Here is a 16,238-nt window from a genome sequence, read left to right as displayed (position 1 = left end):
TTCAATGGCGGTTCAATAATCCCGGTAAGGGTTGATGAATTTCAATGCAAATATTACGAAAGTGCAATAACTTAAACCGTGTGAATAAAAAAGTGATTTTACTTTGGTGTAATGAGTGCATGAGCAAGTTTAGTTTTTTGAAAGGAAAATGATTTCAATGAGGCCTAAAATTTGTGGCCTCAATGTTAGGTGTCATGCCATATCATCTACACACATCACCTATTTGTCAAATCATGTCATGTAATTCTTAAGAAAAAAGACCATCTTATCCTTCCAAAATCTAATTACTCTAAATTATTTTAGCTTTCTTCTAAAAAAAAAAATTGCTTTCTTTCATTTTTTTTCTTTTCATTACACTCATGCTTAGATTTAAACAACAATTTTTTTAGATGTTAGGGGGCCCTTTTTTTAGATGTAAAAGGGTACACTCATGCTTTTTTGAAATTAAGCAAGTACCACTCAATCTATATATACTAGCCACAGACTACAATAAAATTCAAGATGATGGCATCGGACTCATAGTTTGAAAATTTAAGTTTATATTGAATGTACATAGATTTTAATTGATTTTCTACAAAGGTAGTGGTATTCAATTAAAAGTTCTAAAGTGATAGTTAAAGAAGACTTTTTAGAAGATTCTTTATAAACATGGGACTAAAAAACTTGTCGACTTTGAAGAAATTATTTGCCATAATGATCAAAGGATCTTATATGATTTGGTATGTCTACAAAGGGAGAGATTTTAATGAGGCCACTAAAATAAGGAGGTGAATTTTTTTGCTGTGAGACTCACTTTTTGAACATAATTTCACAATTCAACCATTAGATGTTTAGATATTTATGTGTCGATCATGTATGTAATTTTTCAACCAAATTGAAAATCGTTTAAGGCATTTATAATCGTGATTTATCAATTATGAATATGAACGGTTCATGTTTGACAGATTTAGTTCGTCCATTGATTTGATCTAGTTTTGTACCTTATTGATTGGCAATTTGGAAAAAAAAATTCAGAAATAATCTACTCGTGCGTACATAAACATCTAAAGGTTGATTTGCCATAATGTGATCGAAAGTGGGTCTCTCAAACCGTTGATTAGAAAGTTCTCAACTAGTTCTCATTAAAATGATCATCATTAGAATGGCTCCCTATTTGAAAAAACACATAAGAAATCAAACATCCGAATTTGTGACATGCCATCATGGCTGCGGTTGCCTATGACATGGCTTTAGTGATTATGCTCCTCAGTGTACCTGCACGGCTTTAGTGAGGAAGATTTTTCCTTTGGATTAATTTTCCATTGCTTTGTAAGATCTCAATTAATGTGTTCATTCTTCCATTTGATAAAAGAGATCTCAAGCTGGATTGACGGGACTAAGATAAGTCTTCTTTAAGGTAACTAAAACAATTGCCAAATGTAAAGACGTACGTACAGACTAGGAGAGAGAGGGAGAAGGATCTTGCTATAAATACTCCAGCCTCGCTTTGTGTCATCATCACCAACCTAGCTATACCCTCCATCACAAGACAAATGGTATCATCAAAACCAGCCTGCTTCGGCCCCTCTCATCATCACTCAGGAGTCAGTTGTATTGAGGAATTCGTCACCGATGATTCAGTGATCGAAGTCCCGCAAAATTATGTTATCTCAGATCAGGAGTCTCCAATCTCTGATGCGACTATCCTCGCCACAATCCCCACCATCGACATGAGACAGTTGGTCCTAATCAATCAGTCTGCAAACAACGATGAACTTGAGAAGTTGCACTCAACATGCAAAGAATGGGGAATTTTTCAGGTCTTTCGATCTGTCCCTCTTTTTGCTACCAAAATCATATAATTGGTGATTTCATTCCAACTTTATAATATTCTTGTGTACTCCTTGTGCAGCGCGCTACTTTATTTTAATATGCATCCATATAGACAATACCTAGAGATGAGAGAGAGAGATTTTCAAGCGGGATTCCTTTGAAGAATCTTTTATTTTCAACATTTAATTCAATAACCGGAAGCATAATTTCAATTTTATAAAAAAAATATCAAAATTAAAAATCTTTTAGCCATTTATCATCATTTCATTTCTATTTTATCTGACAAAGTGCATTAGTTTGTATTTAGATGATGTATTATTATAAATTAGCTAGTCAATTTTTCTGAATAGAAGATTCTTGCACATAAATCTAAAATATAAATAATTTTTGTCGTTGAATTAGATTGCTTAGTCGCAGGAAATCACAATTTTGGAGTTGAAGGTCCTGTTTGCATTGCATACATTAAGTTTAATTTTTATTTGCAGTTGGTTAACCATGGAGTTAGCTCTGCACTACTGGACAAAGTGAAGCAAGAATTAGAGGATTTTTTCAAGCTTCCCTTGGAAGAGAAAATGAGATACAAAGTAAGGCCAGGTGATGTTGAAGGCTATGGAACTGTGGTCAAATCCCAAGATCAAAAACTCGACTGGGGTAACAGGTTCTTCATGTTTACCAACCCGAGAAGGAAACCCCATCTTTTCCCGGAGCTCCCTACATCCCTGAGGTCGTCTCTCTACCTTAAAAAATTTAGGGTTTAATCTTTAATGCACTGGCTAATTAGATTAATATTAATGTATGGCATGATATATTTCAGATTCTGTTTGGATCATAAACTCGAATTAAACAAATTTTTTTATTGATTAGCTGTCTTCGTACTGTCGAATTTGATCTATAAGTGCAGGAATACCTTAGAGACATACATGTTGGAATTACAAAGGATTGCCCGGACCCTTTTAGGGTTGATGGGAAAACTTCTAAAGATGAAGATGGAGGAGATGGAAAAGTTGTTTGAAGATGGTCTGCAGTCACTGAGGATGACTCACTATCCTCCCTGCCCAAAACCAGAACTAGTTATTGGCCTCAGGCCTCATTCTGATGGTAGTGGCATCACTATTCTCCACCAGGTTGGTGGAGTTCAAGGCCTTCAAATTAAAAAAGATGGGGCTTGGTTCCCGGTGATGTTTGACCATGGTGCCTTTGTTGTCAATGTTGGAGACATTCTAGAGGTTTGTGATGCTGTTCTCTTCACCCTCCATTTTCCTCTCCCCTTATGAAACAAACAATATATAATATGATAAAGATTAAAAAAGACATTTTGTCTATTAGTTGTCTAATCGAACATGTGAAGAAGAAGAAGAAGAAGAAGAAGAAGTGAAGAACTAGAAAACATTCTGACAAAAATTATATATATAAACCCCAGCTAGCTAGAAAATATTACGCTATTAGTTTAAGGACCTTGCACTCTGGCTGCCATTGGGTGACGTGGCTTGATGGGAACCCGGAACTGAACATCTGTCCTTGTAATTTCCTTCTAAACACCAAACCGCCAAACTGGTAGCACTAAAACACCGCCGGCTGGCTCAGTCCGTGCCCACGTCTGACCACTTGCATAATTTTTCTTCTCTCTCCATGTTAGTTGCGACAATCTTAAATCTTTGGCATCGAAAAGAGCAAAAGAAAGAGGAGGAGGAGAGAGGTCTATAGGTGTTAGTTTTCGATACCAATATAAAAAAAAAAAATGATAGGTGTCTAACCCTAAGAGCAAGTGCACTGGTGTAGTTTTTACCAGGCACCAGCTAGGATTGATGATGTGTTGACCAGGCAAGGGGAAAATCATCCCTTCACCAGTGTAGTTTTGCCCAGCCAAGGTTTGGCTGTCCTTGACCGAGGCCAAGAAAAAAGGCAAAGCCCTGACTAAAATTATGACCAGTCGAAGGAGACAACAGCTCGGCCTAAAGCCGGACGTGGCCGACGTCAGCGATAGACAAGCAGCGATAGACAACCCAGAAATCTACCTTAGAGAATCGACTGCAACTCATTCTGCTTCCCAGAATTCCTTGCCGAGACCAGGATGATGATGAACTGGTGATTCTCACGCCAGCAGCTCAACAAGCTTCTCAATTGTTGGCCTATGTGTGCAGCCCAGCAAGAAACGAAACCCAGAAAGGCCAGAGAAGTCGCCTACGTTGAAGAACACGGCGGAGCCGAAACCAACCTAGAAACGGAAATCATTAAAACCTGATCGAAGTCGAAACTTAATCATACAGACATGTAGAGAATGACGAGAAGATCGATTTTCATACCACATGTAGCCCAAGCAGTGGCTGGAGTCGCCGGAATTCGCTGTACCCGCCGGCAAAGTTTCAATGTTCTCACCGTCGATTCTCCCTCCACAGTCGACGATTGAGTGAACAGTGACAGGAAACGTGATGGTGCTGACCATAGGAAAAGATCGGCGGCTGTGCGCTAGCAGGATGTGGCCTGACGGTGGAGCACCGGCCGGATTGCGGTGTTGGGTCGTAGTCTCCCCATTCACGGGTCGAGGCTTCATGTTGCTTCTGGAGTGATCTGGAGCCTTGATCAGATCAAGGGCCATTTATACACAAAGCTTAATTTGCTTCAAGGCCTGGGATTTAGCGGTGGAGGATTGGATGGCTCAGATCGCTCCATGTAATTTTCTATTTTCCTTTAATAATTTCTTTAGTCCAAAACTTCCGAAAATCATAACATATAGCTCGGGTGTCTGAAAAATTCCCTGAAAATTCCTACAAACTCGTCGTGTCGTGTACTTTATTATCAAATCCTTAAGTTAAGGATCACACCTTGTGAAAATTTCCAGTGAAATTGCACAGTAAAATTGAACAGTAAAATTGGATCAACAGTGAAAAGTGAACAGTCTTGACAAGTCAAGAAAGAAAACGGGTGGAAACCCATGTCCAGTGGTAGTGAACAGTAACTTAACTGGTCGACGCCTCGACTTTTCGACCTCGACTTTTCTTGATTATGGGTGGACTTGCTCTAACTGGGCCATATAAATACCTGTGTGTGTGCAGCCAAGTATGGTCATAATCTTGAAAACATAACCAAAAATATAAAGAATCAAAACGAAATCGGGCCAAAAGAAAAACCAAACCAAACCATATGCAGATATATATTGAACAAAGAAAAATACACATGCTGACAGAAAAATAACAGTTAGCTAGTTAGGAGCAGCAAGTGAAACACGCTGGTGTTTGCTTAATTCATACAATGTAATAGTCATTATTGTGGTTCATTTTTTGCAGATTCTGAGTGATGGGCTTTATAAAAGTATCGAGCACAAAGTGACTGTGAACCCAGAGAATGAAAGGATTTCAATTGCTATGTTCTTCATGCCCAAACTTGAGGCAGAAATTGGACCTGTGACCGCCATGAGAGATCCTCAGAAGCCACCATCTTATGGGAAAATAGGAATGGAAAAATTTGTGGAGAAGTACTTTGCTCATAACCTTAATGGAAAAACACCCTTCGAGCGAATGAAAACATAAGACAGTGAATAGAAAACTACTGCATGATGAAAATAATCAACCTGGAGCAAACTAATAAATTGTCAGTGTCTTATAGATTGGCAAAACAATTTACTACTATTTGCTTTGGTGTGCTTTCGATTCCCAATTAATAAAGTGTGCCTTTTAAGTGGTGGACTTTCCGAGTCCGTAAGTAGCACTAAGACAATTATCATATTACATACAACTTTATCCTGTATAAACCATGTGAACTCCTACTAGATGAATAAAAATAGTCCAAAGTTTGGTGTATGACATGCGTAGTTAAAATTAAGACTCTCTAGAGAACAAGATGCTTTTGAGGATGAATTCTTACGCACATTCATTCAATATACAGAGGCATATTTATACAATCTTGTACAACCCTAATTCTAGACTAACAATGAAAATAATCAAATCACAATTACAATCTTGATTATATACAATTAGTATAATTCTATTCCTAATAGTAATTCTAAAATATCTGTGACTCACAACACTCCCCCTTAAGTTAGAGCATTCACATCTCGAATGCCCAACTTGTCAAGTGAGTCATGAAATACTTTGACTGACACAACCTTAGTCAGAACATCTGCTAACGTACTGCTCCTCAGTTGGTACGAATGGGAAGGCAATCAGGTTTGCATCCAACTTCCCCTTGATAAAGTGCCGGTCAACTTCTACATGCTTCGTACGATCATGCTGCACTGGGTTATGTGAAATTTCAATAGCTGCTTTGTTATCACAAAACAACTCTATAGCTCTTTTTAGCTTGAACCCCAAATCACACAATAAATTACTTAACCATAACAACTCACATACTCCATATGCCATACCTCTATACTCGACTTCAGCACTCGACCTTGCCACCACCTTTTGTTTTTTACTCTTCCAAGTGACAAGGCTCCCTCCAGCAAATGTAAAGTAACCCAAGGTCGATCTCCTATTAGGAATACAACCAGCCCAATCAGCATCAGTATAACCACTCACCTCCAGTTAGTGATGTTTTGAGAACATAAGGCCTTTCCCTAGAGCTCTCTTTAGATATCGCAGGATTCGCACAACTGCATCCATATGGTCTTCACTAGGGTTATGCATGAACTGACTCACCACACTCACTACATACGCCAAATCAGGTCTAGTGTGACCCAAATAGATTAATCTGCCAACTAACCTTTGATACATCACCCTATCAGTCGTGACTTGGTCAGGGTACTCCGCTAACCGGTGATTCTGTTCAATTAGTGTATCAGCTGGCCTGCAATCTAACATGTCCGTTTCTGACAGCAAGTCTAGAACATATTTTCTTTGGCACAAGAAGATGCTGCTACTCCCCCTGGCTACTTCTATCCCAAGGAACAATCTCAAATCACCAAGGTCTTTCATCTCAAACTCTGAAGCTAACTGCTGCTGCAACCTCCTAATTTCCTCTCGATCATCACCCATGATCACCATATTATCAACATAGATAATTAACGTCGTTACTTTACCCTTCTGATGCTTAAGGAAGAGAGTATGATCCGAGTTACTTTATTTGTAACTAAACCGCTTCATTGCCTGAGTAAAGCACCCAAACCATGCACGGGGGGATTGTTTCAAACCGTACAGTGACTTCTTCAACCTACACGCAACATCCGTTTTATCAGCAGTCTCATACCTGGGAGGTAGACTCATATACACTTCTTCAGCCAAATCTCCATGTAGAAAAACATTTTTCACATCAAGTTGCTTGAGAGGCCAATCCAGATTAGCTGCTGTGGGAGACATCACGAGTATGAAAATATGTGCAAATTTGTGTATGATGTGCCCTACTCCCAAGTATAGGAAGTCAAGTTTTAGTAAAGGGAAAGTGAGAGTATCGTACCTAAGGGATTGAGTAACTCTACCCTAACTAGATCACCATGAAAAGAAACCTAGAAAAACACATGCAAGTCTATCTTTTTACAAATTAATAGTCTCGGCCCTTTGGAAGTCGAAACTATCAATAATGATATTTACAATGATAAAGTGGTGAATCGGCTTGGTTGATTTTAATTATTTATAAAGTAAACTAAGTTGCACAAAAATAAACTAAGCTAATAAAAACAAAATATGATAGAGACTTTGATCAATGAGATAAATAGGTTGTAAGGCATCACACCTAACCTCCTTTGTGCCAAATCTAAGTAAACAAATCTAACATGCTCATGCCAAGATGGAATCCCCCTCGGTTCTCTTGATTATCGAGTAACCAAGAACCAATTATATTAGAGAATGTATTTAAGCTACACCTTGATTATCAGACATAACTCTCCTACAAACCTTTTAGTTTCTACCTATTGCTTGATTATCCACAAGTAGACCTATGTAAATACAAGCTAAGATCCCTTGATTATCGGACACCTAAGCCATATCCACATGATAAGCCCAATTGTAAGGACCCAAGCAACCTTATATTATTATCACAAGATTACCATTCCTACATTTGCAACATGCTTTAGTTTACTAAGTTTGTCAACCCTAGCATACTTCCACGAAATTATCAACACTTACCAACCTTAGGTGACAAATCTAAGATGCATAATGATGAACAATTAAACTAGCAAAGTAGAAATTCATGGCATGATCCATATTAAATTTAACTACATAGTTTGTACACAAATTTAGCCCTAGCCCCAAATTTATTCTACTCATCACAACTCATGGAAATATACATAAAAGCCTTAAAAGAGAAATACATCATAAAAATAAAGAGAAGTTGGTGAAAAAAAAGTCACAATACCCATGGGTTTGGTGTGTCAATACCAAACCGAGATGAATCAATCCCCCCACAAGCTTTCTAGATGCGAACAGAGAACATGTGATGCTTCAAAGTATAGTATTTTCGGTTTCCTCAAACCCAAAACACTATACAAATCTACAAACACAAAGAGAAGATGAAGAACAAGGCTTTATGAATCTATCCACAAGTGTGATTGATCAAAAGATATAGAATCTCCGGTTTTGGTTATCAACCAAGGATGCTATACCTCTCTCTCTACACAAAAGCAAAACAAAACTACCTAAACTACCTAAAAGATGAAGAACTAAGAAGAGTGGAGAGGAAATGGAGAGAGGAAGAAGATGAAATGGATGAAGAAATACATGAAAAACGTCCAAATGAGGAGATGGTGTTTTTATAGGCCAAAAGTGATGAATGGAGGGTGGAGATCAAAGGAAATCAAGGGTTAGATGTGATTGACAAATGTGTAAGCACAAAATGTGGATCTAATCTTTAACTCCACATAGAAATGATCTAAAAGCCCATAGATATTTTGGTGGAGGAGAAAAAATAAGGATAGAAGGGTTATTGGGAGACAAAGGTGTAAGATGTAAGAGGAGGACCACTTGTTATCCTTCAAATTTTGACTTGGAAGAGTAACCTACACCTAAAGTCTTTCCACTTAAACTCTCTAACCCTAGTCAACAGCTGTTCCATCCCTCCACATATGTCCTTGGCTGGAAATGGTTGGAAATTCTGCATTGACCTCTATTGACCCATTTTTTTGTCCGTTTGCGCACTTTCTTCTCTTTTCTTCCTTTAATTGAATCTCCACCTAGCTAGACTTAGGAATTGGCCTTCAGTTTCTTCATACCAAATGTTTCTCCATGAGTATAGATCATCTCGGTAAAATTTCAGAGCTCATTTCACCGTGGTGTGGCCGGAAATGCTGCCGGAATCCGTACAGGTCCTGTTTTGCAGTTTTCTTCTATCTTTTAGTTAGAAACTTGGATCGATCTTTTGACGGCCTTCCACTCAGAACTAGCTCTTCCAATATTCATAAGAAATGATCCTTAGGATGTCTAGAATGGATTTGGAAAGTTTTAATTCATTTGGGGTTCGTTTGGTCAGTCTGCCGCTCCTCCTTCCTTGCCGAGCTCTGTTTCTCCTGGCCGAAGCAGGAAAATGTCCTAAGATTGACTTTTTAGTGCATTTCAAGCTTTTCCATTATTTTCTAGCATGATAAGGAAAACATAATAAATAGATATAAATGAACACAAAGGTTAAGAAAAAGTGCAAGATTAGGGGAATAATTACGAGGTAATTATGGACCTAACAGCCGCCAAAGAGAGAAGCACTCTGATAGTATTGATCTTGGCTATAGGGGTGCAAACGTCTCATCATAGTCTACACCATATGTCTGTATAAAACCTTTTGCTACCAATCTTGCCTTATATCTACTAACTGAGCCATCTGAATCATGTTTAATTATGTAGACCCATTTACATCCAACTGGCCTTTTCCCTTTAGGTAACACCATCAATTCCCAAGTGTTATTCTTTTGTAGAGCTTCCATATCTTCTTCCATCGCTTTTGATCACTTTGGATCTCTTAGAGCATCCTATACTTTGTTAGGAATAGATACAAAGGAAATCTAATGCGCAAATGACTCATTTGACTTGGATAACCTATTTGTAGATACATAATTGGCAACCAGATACCTAGACTTAGCTTTAAGACTAGGTTCATGTTTCTTTAGTGGTTACCATGAGTAGAACGAGAAGGTAAAACAGACATATTGGGTTCAGGTATTACCTCACGTTGACCTTCTGAATCTTGGAGAGTTTGGCTCGAGGGAAGAAATGAAGAAGAGGGAGAAGTTTCCAACGATCTTGCGTCTCCACCGGTTTATATTTCGTTTTCTTCTCTGTCTTTTTCTTCTTTTTCTTTTTCTTCAGTTGCGTTTTTTTTCTTTTTCTTCTCTCTCTTTCTTTTTCTTCTGTTCCTTCAGTTGCGTCACTTTCTTTGTCTTCTCTTTCTTTTTCTTCTTTTCCTTCAGTTGCGTCACCTTCTTTGTCTTCTATTTCTTTTTCTCCTTTTTCTTTAGTAGTGTCACCTTTTTTTTCTTCTCTTTCTTTTTCTTTTGTCTCTTTTCCCTCTTTGTCCTTTGTATTGCTGCCACTGCCACTTACCACCTCTTCAAAATAACCATATTGGTCCCCCTGAAGAGAAGGGTGAGTGGGAGAAAAATAGCAGACGTCCTCGAAAAATGTGACACCCATCTTCACATAGAATTTTTTGGTAGGAGGATGAAAACATTTATACTCCTTCTGATGGATCCCAAACACAACAAAAACACACTTCAAAGCACGAGGTTCTAACTTTGAGCGTTGGTTCTTAGGAATATGAACAAAGGCAATGCACCCAAAGACTCGAGCAGGAAGATTATGGAAAGAAGGAAGAGATACATGGAACAAGAGGACCTCAAGTGGAATATGATTTTGAACACTAGACGACATCATATTGATAAGATGAGAGGCAGTGAGAACTTCTCTCCCCATAAATACTTGGGCATATTTGCACTAAAGAGAATTGAATGAGCAACTTCATGAAGGTGGCGATTCTTACTCTCAGAAACATGCACCATTATGTTTTGGGGTTTGAGGACATGTGGTTTGATGTATGATACCCTTTGTACAAAGATATTCCTGGAACTCATTGCTCATATATTCCCCTCCATTGTCAGACTGAAAGAGTTTGATCTGACCATTGTACTGTGTATGAATCATATTTTGAAAAAAAATTTAAAAGCTGGAAACACAACATCCTTAGACTTCAGTAAAACAATCCAAGAAACCCAAGTACAATCGTTAATAAAGACACAAAATAGGGCATACCAAAAGGAGTAGGATCTCGTGAGGGTCCCCATAAATCAGAATGAATCAATTCAAAAGGTACAAGACTTTTATTTGAAATACTCAAAGGGTAGCTAACTCGATGGCTTTTGGCCAGAACGCAAGTTTCACACTTAAAAGATGACTATGAAATGCCCAAAAACAAAGAGGGGGCATAGAGTTTCTCATATTACTAAAGGAAGGATGACTAAGACGACGATGCCACAACCACACTTCATTCAATCGCTGCTCAGAACTCGAAATCAAAGCTACTAGGGCCTTCTTCCCTGGTGTTATCCCCGCATACATCCGATCCAGATGAAACAACCTCCCCTTCAAATCTCCTCAGCCAATTATCTCCCTTGACTGAAGATCCTGAAAAACCACATACATGGGAAAAAAAGTCACAGAGCACTGAGATTCAGTATTTAATTGAGGAACAAAGATTAAGTGATGTGACAAATCAGGAACATATAACACATTCCTAAGCTCTAAGTTTAGTGTGACTCTAACAGTTCCTATTCCTAATACGGGAAAGGCTTCACCATTAGCATTAGTAACTTAGGACACTGGTGGGATTGAGAGAGAGGTAAAGAATGATTTATCAGATGCACCAAAATCAATAATCCAAGTATCTTCCCCAACAAAGTCAGACACAAATAAAGCCTTACCAAACTTACCTCTTACAACAAAAGAGACTGAAGCATTACCCAGCTTTTGATCCTTTTCCTCCATACCCTGGTAGTCCGGGTTCTGAATTAAATTTGCAGCAGTGGTACGGCCCTGTTGGTTAGCTCCCGATTTATTCCAGGTATTTTGTTCGTTCGGATACCCATTCCATCGATGACACTTAGTCCTCCAATGCCCATAATTCTTGCAAAAAGTACAGTATGGCCGTACTCCTCTTTGAGAACTTGGTTGTGGTCAAAGTTGTTGAGGTCGTGTTACATATTTTGACGGTGAAGGCTTGGTTTGGACAGTGAGACTTGATAACTCCGAATGGATTGCTTTGGTGCTATCAAGTTGAGTCTCATCTTTGCGTATATATGCAAAGATATCCTCAAGAGTAGGTGGAGTTCCACGTCTGAGCAACTCACCCTTTGCACTAGCATGCTTGTCGTCGAGACCATGAAGGAAGAAGATATGCAGCCTCATTAGATCATTCTCTTCATTGTGTAACTTGATGTCATCAGCATTCTTCATCTTGTTGGGACGCCTTTGATCAATTTCCAGCCATAAGCCTTTGAGGGCAGCATAGTATACTACCACTGGCCCCCCATCTTGAGTCATCATGAATGCCTTGGTATGGAGCTCATGTATTTGTGTAAAATCTGAGTCATTCAGATATAATTGCTTCAGAGTACTCCATATTTCTGCTACAGTTTCACACCCAATGATTAATTGTACTACCTCATCTGTCATGGCCTTGTAGAGCATAGACATCACGGCACCATGGTGAGGTTCCCACTTTGCATATCCTGCATCTTCTTCATTCGATTTCTTAATCAATCCATTCATATATCTTGTCCAGACCGCAAAGATGAGCAGTCATCATCTTCCTCCAAGTATGATAATTAGTGCCATTCAGCTTGGCACCCCCAAATCCCCCTTTTGAGGATTCTTGATTCACAGATACCTCTACCTTCTGCACATCAGAAGTCACAATCTGCTTGGAACTTTCTTCTCCACCCATGATACTTAAACTGCAACAATCTTATCCCTTTACATTGGGGAAGCAATGAACAATAAACCAAGACCAAAAATCCGAGATTGGATTCTTGGCTCTAATACCAAGTTAAAACTAAGACTCTCTAGAGAACAAGAAACTTTTGAGGATGAATTCTCACGCACATTCATTCAATATACAGAGGCATATTTATACAGCCCTAATTCTAGACTAATAAGGAAAATAATCAAATCACAATTACAATCTCGATTATATACAATTAGTATAATTCTATTCCTAATAGTAATCCTAAAATATTTGTGACTCACAACATGCGTTTTGTATCCAATGGTGCTAGTGAAGAAAAATAATTACGACTTTTACCTTTCTGGTATTTGGGTAATCAACGATCATTTTCGAAGTAATTTGTGATAATCACAATATTGGCATCCATTTTATGGACAGGCGGACAACCACTTCTCTACAATGTTGAACTATTTAAGGAAAAAAAAGAAAAGAAGGTAAACTAAACATTCTTAGCATTTTTAGATAGAGATAATAACAAAGAAAACCAGTTCTAAAAATAAAAAGAATCAAAAGAAAACTAACCACCACATACTGCACAATTTTTCATATTTACAAAAACAAATGGTAAACTTTACCTTTTTGAAAATTGATATTAATAACTAGTGGCAAAGTCTACTGTTTTCACATGAAATCACACTAAAGTTGACAATATCGGTTCAATAGTACATGTTCCAAATATATGGAAAGGGTATAAGAATTTTTTTTTTTTTTGAGTAAAATGAGGTCAGCCTTTTATTGAAATTGAAATATTACAATGATACGATACAAAATACATCAGCAAAGAAAATAAACAATAAGAATGGAAAAGATGCAAAAATTGCATCTAAAATACAAGAAAAAAATTAATAAAGCAAGAGCAGCAACGCCGAAACGCATAGCTAATCTTACACTACAGATTGCAACCATGTAGTGAATTGAGTAATGAGTGGTTTGACTACCCATGCAAATCCAACGCGCAAACTGACAAAAGTCAATTCAACGCAGAACTGAGGGCAATCTTCCACCTAAAGATCAAAGCCGGTCAAGGTTGTCAGAACATGGCCGTGTTGGCAGACGATCTTTCACAAACAGATACCAAAGACTTGGGTCCCAAATCCAATACCAGTAGTGCTTAGGGGTCCCAAGCCATTCTAGCAAATAACAAGCAACCCAACAATAATGGGTCGCAGTCCAAGCCCAAACCCCACCTGGAACCCAGATTTGAATCCAGTGGGATCCCAGATTCGGATCCGTCAACGCAGTCCGTGCCAAAATCGGATTGTGTTGATGGCAACCAGTTCATCTCGGCCTACACTCCCATTGCTTGCGATGCACCACTTGACCACGATATTGTTTATCATCCCACATCGTTGATCCAGGAAAGTCGATGGCCTGACATAAGCACCACCATCCATACCGCGATGGCGTCGCAGATCATCAATTCCTCCGAGAAAGTCACTCAACACGAACCCACAATTTGGCAGCAACAATGATGGATCCTGACGATTTGGTCGGAGAAGACAACCTCGTCCATGATCATTTGCCACTAAAGAATCCCCTGTCTCGCCGGCAAGCCCACACTAAAACATCCTCCGCCATTTAAGAGTAGCATCCCCTTGAAACCCAAACATAACACTAACCTATCACCGTCGAAAAAGGCACGAGCAAATAAAAAGAGGCCGAAGCCTGAAGGAATCCATGAATGGAGGAGGTATAGGACGATGAAGCCAAGAACGGCGCCGCTCCGCAAACTCTAGCAGAGTGCTCTGCTAGGTTGAAAATTTTGATTTAAAAGTTAAAGCCCCAGGTTTAGAATTAAATTGTATCAAATTTTTTCATAAATCATTAAAAGTTTTTTTTTTTTTGGGTTAAATACTGTTTACTTCTTGTACTTTTGTCTGAAAAACACTTCAGTCCCTCGCTTTTTAATTTCACACGTTTAGTCTCTGTACTCTCAAATTTTGGACCAATAGGTCCATTTCGTTAGTTTCCGTCTAAACTCTTTGTTAACTCGCTGATGTGGCAGTCATTCTGCTGGAAAATGTCCATTATACCCTCACATTTTTTTATATCTAAATTTATTCTTTTCTCTTTTTTTATTTTTCCATTTTATCTCTTCTTCTCTCTCCCCTGTAGAAACCTCAGCAATTAACACAACGCCTCCATTGATCTCCTCATCAACCTTCCCCTCCTCCTTCAAATAAACAAAAACCCATTGTCAAATGCTTCTTCTCCCATTGACAAAAACCCGAGAGGAGACGGAGCTCCATGCCCCAATCATCAACAATCCATGAGCTCCATCCAAACCCTGCAAAAACCCAGTACCATCAAATCCCAATTCAAGGCCAAACTGCTTTATGCCCCAATCCCCACCGCCATCACCAACGCCACTGCTCCGCCACCCAAAACCATATCCGAAATGAAAATCTCCCTCTTCTCCAATGGATACCTGCAAAACCTTAGTCCATACTCTTCTCAATCTCTACATCCTGTACTCTCTTCGACATATGCCATCAGAAAAACTTTAAATTACACTTCCAAAATCAATGAACAAAAATTGATCAAAACACCTAACTTCTAACCAAGATCAAAACTTGACCACTCAAATCGAACACACATGCCACTACAACAGAAAATGTCATCAGCGACAACCCAAAGTTGTCGTAAAAAATCTAAATTTCTCGCTTAATTGAAAATGTGACGACTTTGGGTTGTCGCAATCAGTTGTCGCCTAATGTGTTTTACTGATTGTCAAAAGCGACGAAATTACACGGTTGTCACTTTTTCAATATGCAACGCAATTGGTTCATTGCATATTACAAACTATGAGACACACAAGTGTGTTACAAAAAACTATATGCGAGACTTTATATTTGTTACTATTTTTAATACACGAGGATTCATTTACGTTGCATATTCCATCTGCGGGGCTTGTATGTTTGTTGCATTTGAAATATGCGACGCAATTCGGTCCTCGCAGATCGGACTCGCATGGGGTTGGGCTTGGAATGGGAAAGATTGGCATACATGTTCTTGGCCTTGAAGCTCTGCTATCAAGCAAGAATAGAGTAGAGAAGAGAGCGATTTCCCATTTCGATGGAGAATGAAGGTACATATGCGGTTCGGCGAAACCCTCTGAATCTCACAACATGGAGAGCGAGACGACGACGAAGACAACCGGGTCCGGCTTGAAACCCTTCACATCAAACATGGAGAATGAAGGTACATATGCGGTTCGGCGAAACCCTCTGAATCTCACAACATGGAGAGCGAGACGACGACGAAGACAACCGGGTCCGGCTTGAAACCCTTCACATCAACCATCTCCTCTTTCAGCTCCACTGCCCTCTCCACCTTGCAATTGTCCACCAACCCTTTGAAAAAAAATCTGGTACGTCGTCGGAGAAGGATTAAACAGCGCGTCTTTGATGAGTTGCTTGTAATGCTCCATAACAGTATTGGTTTTCCGGTAGTCCAGATAGGTTTGGAAGATGAGGTTGTGGGTGACGATGTTGGGCGTGATGCCGGCCTGGGTG

The 16,238-nt window shown here is 39.0% G+C and overlaps 1 protein-coding gene across 1 annotated transcript; it reads left to right on the top strand.

The window, feature by feature from the left end:
* The first annotated feature begins 1,490 nt into the window (after positions 1 to 1,490).
* On the top strand, positions 1,491 to 5,524 carry LOC112186220 (protein SRG1). Its single transcript, XM_024324584.2, has 4 exons — positions 1,491 to 1,799; positions 2,298 to 2,536; positions 2,714 to 3,038; positions 5,097 to 5,524. The coding sequence occupies exons 1-4, from the start codon at positions 1,533 to 1,535 to the stop codon at positions 5,337 to 5,339; spliced, it is 1,074 nt and encodes a 357-aa protein (XP_024180352.1). The 5' UTR covers positions 1,491 to 1,532; the 3' UTR covers positions 5,340 to 5,524.
* Positions 5,525 to 16,238: the final 10,714 nt, after the last annotated feature.

This window comes from Rosa chinensis, chromosome 2 (genome assembly GCF_002994745.2).
Source record: "Rosa chinensis cultivar Old Blush chromosome 2, RchiOBHm-V2, whole genome shotgun sequence".
NCBI lineage: Eukaryota > Viridiplantae > Streptophyta > Magnoliopsida > Rosales > Rosaceae > Rosa > Rosa chinensis.
Note: the sequence above shows the minus strand (reverse complement) of the source record. Positions and strands in the feature narration are given on the sequence as shown.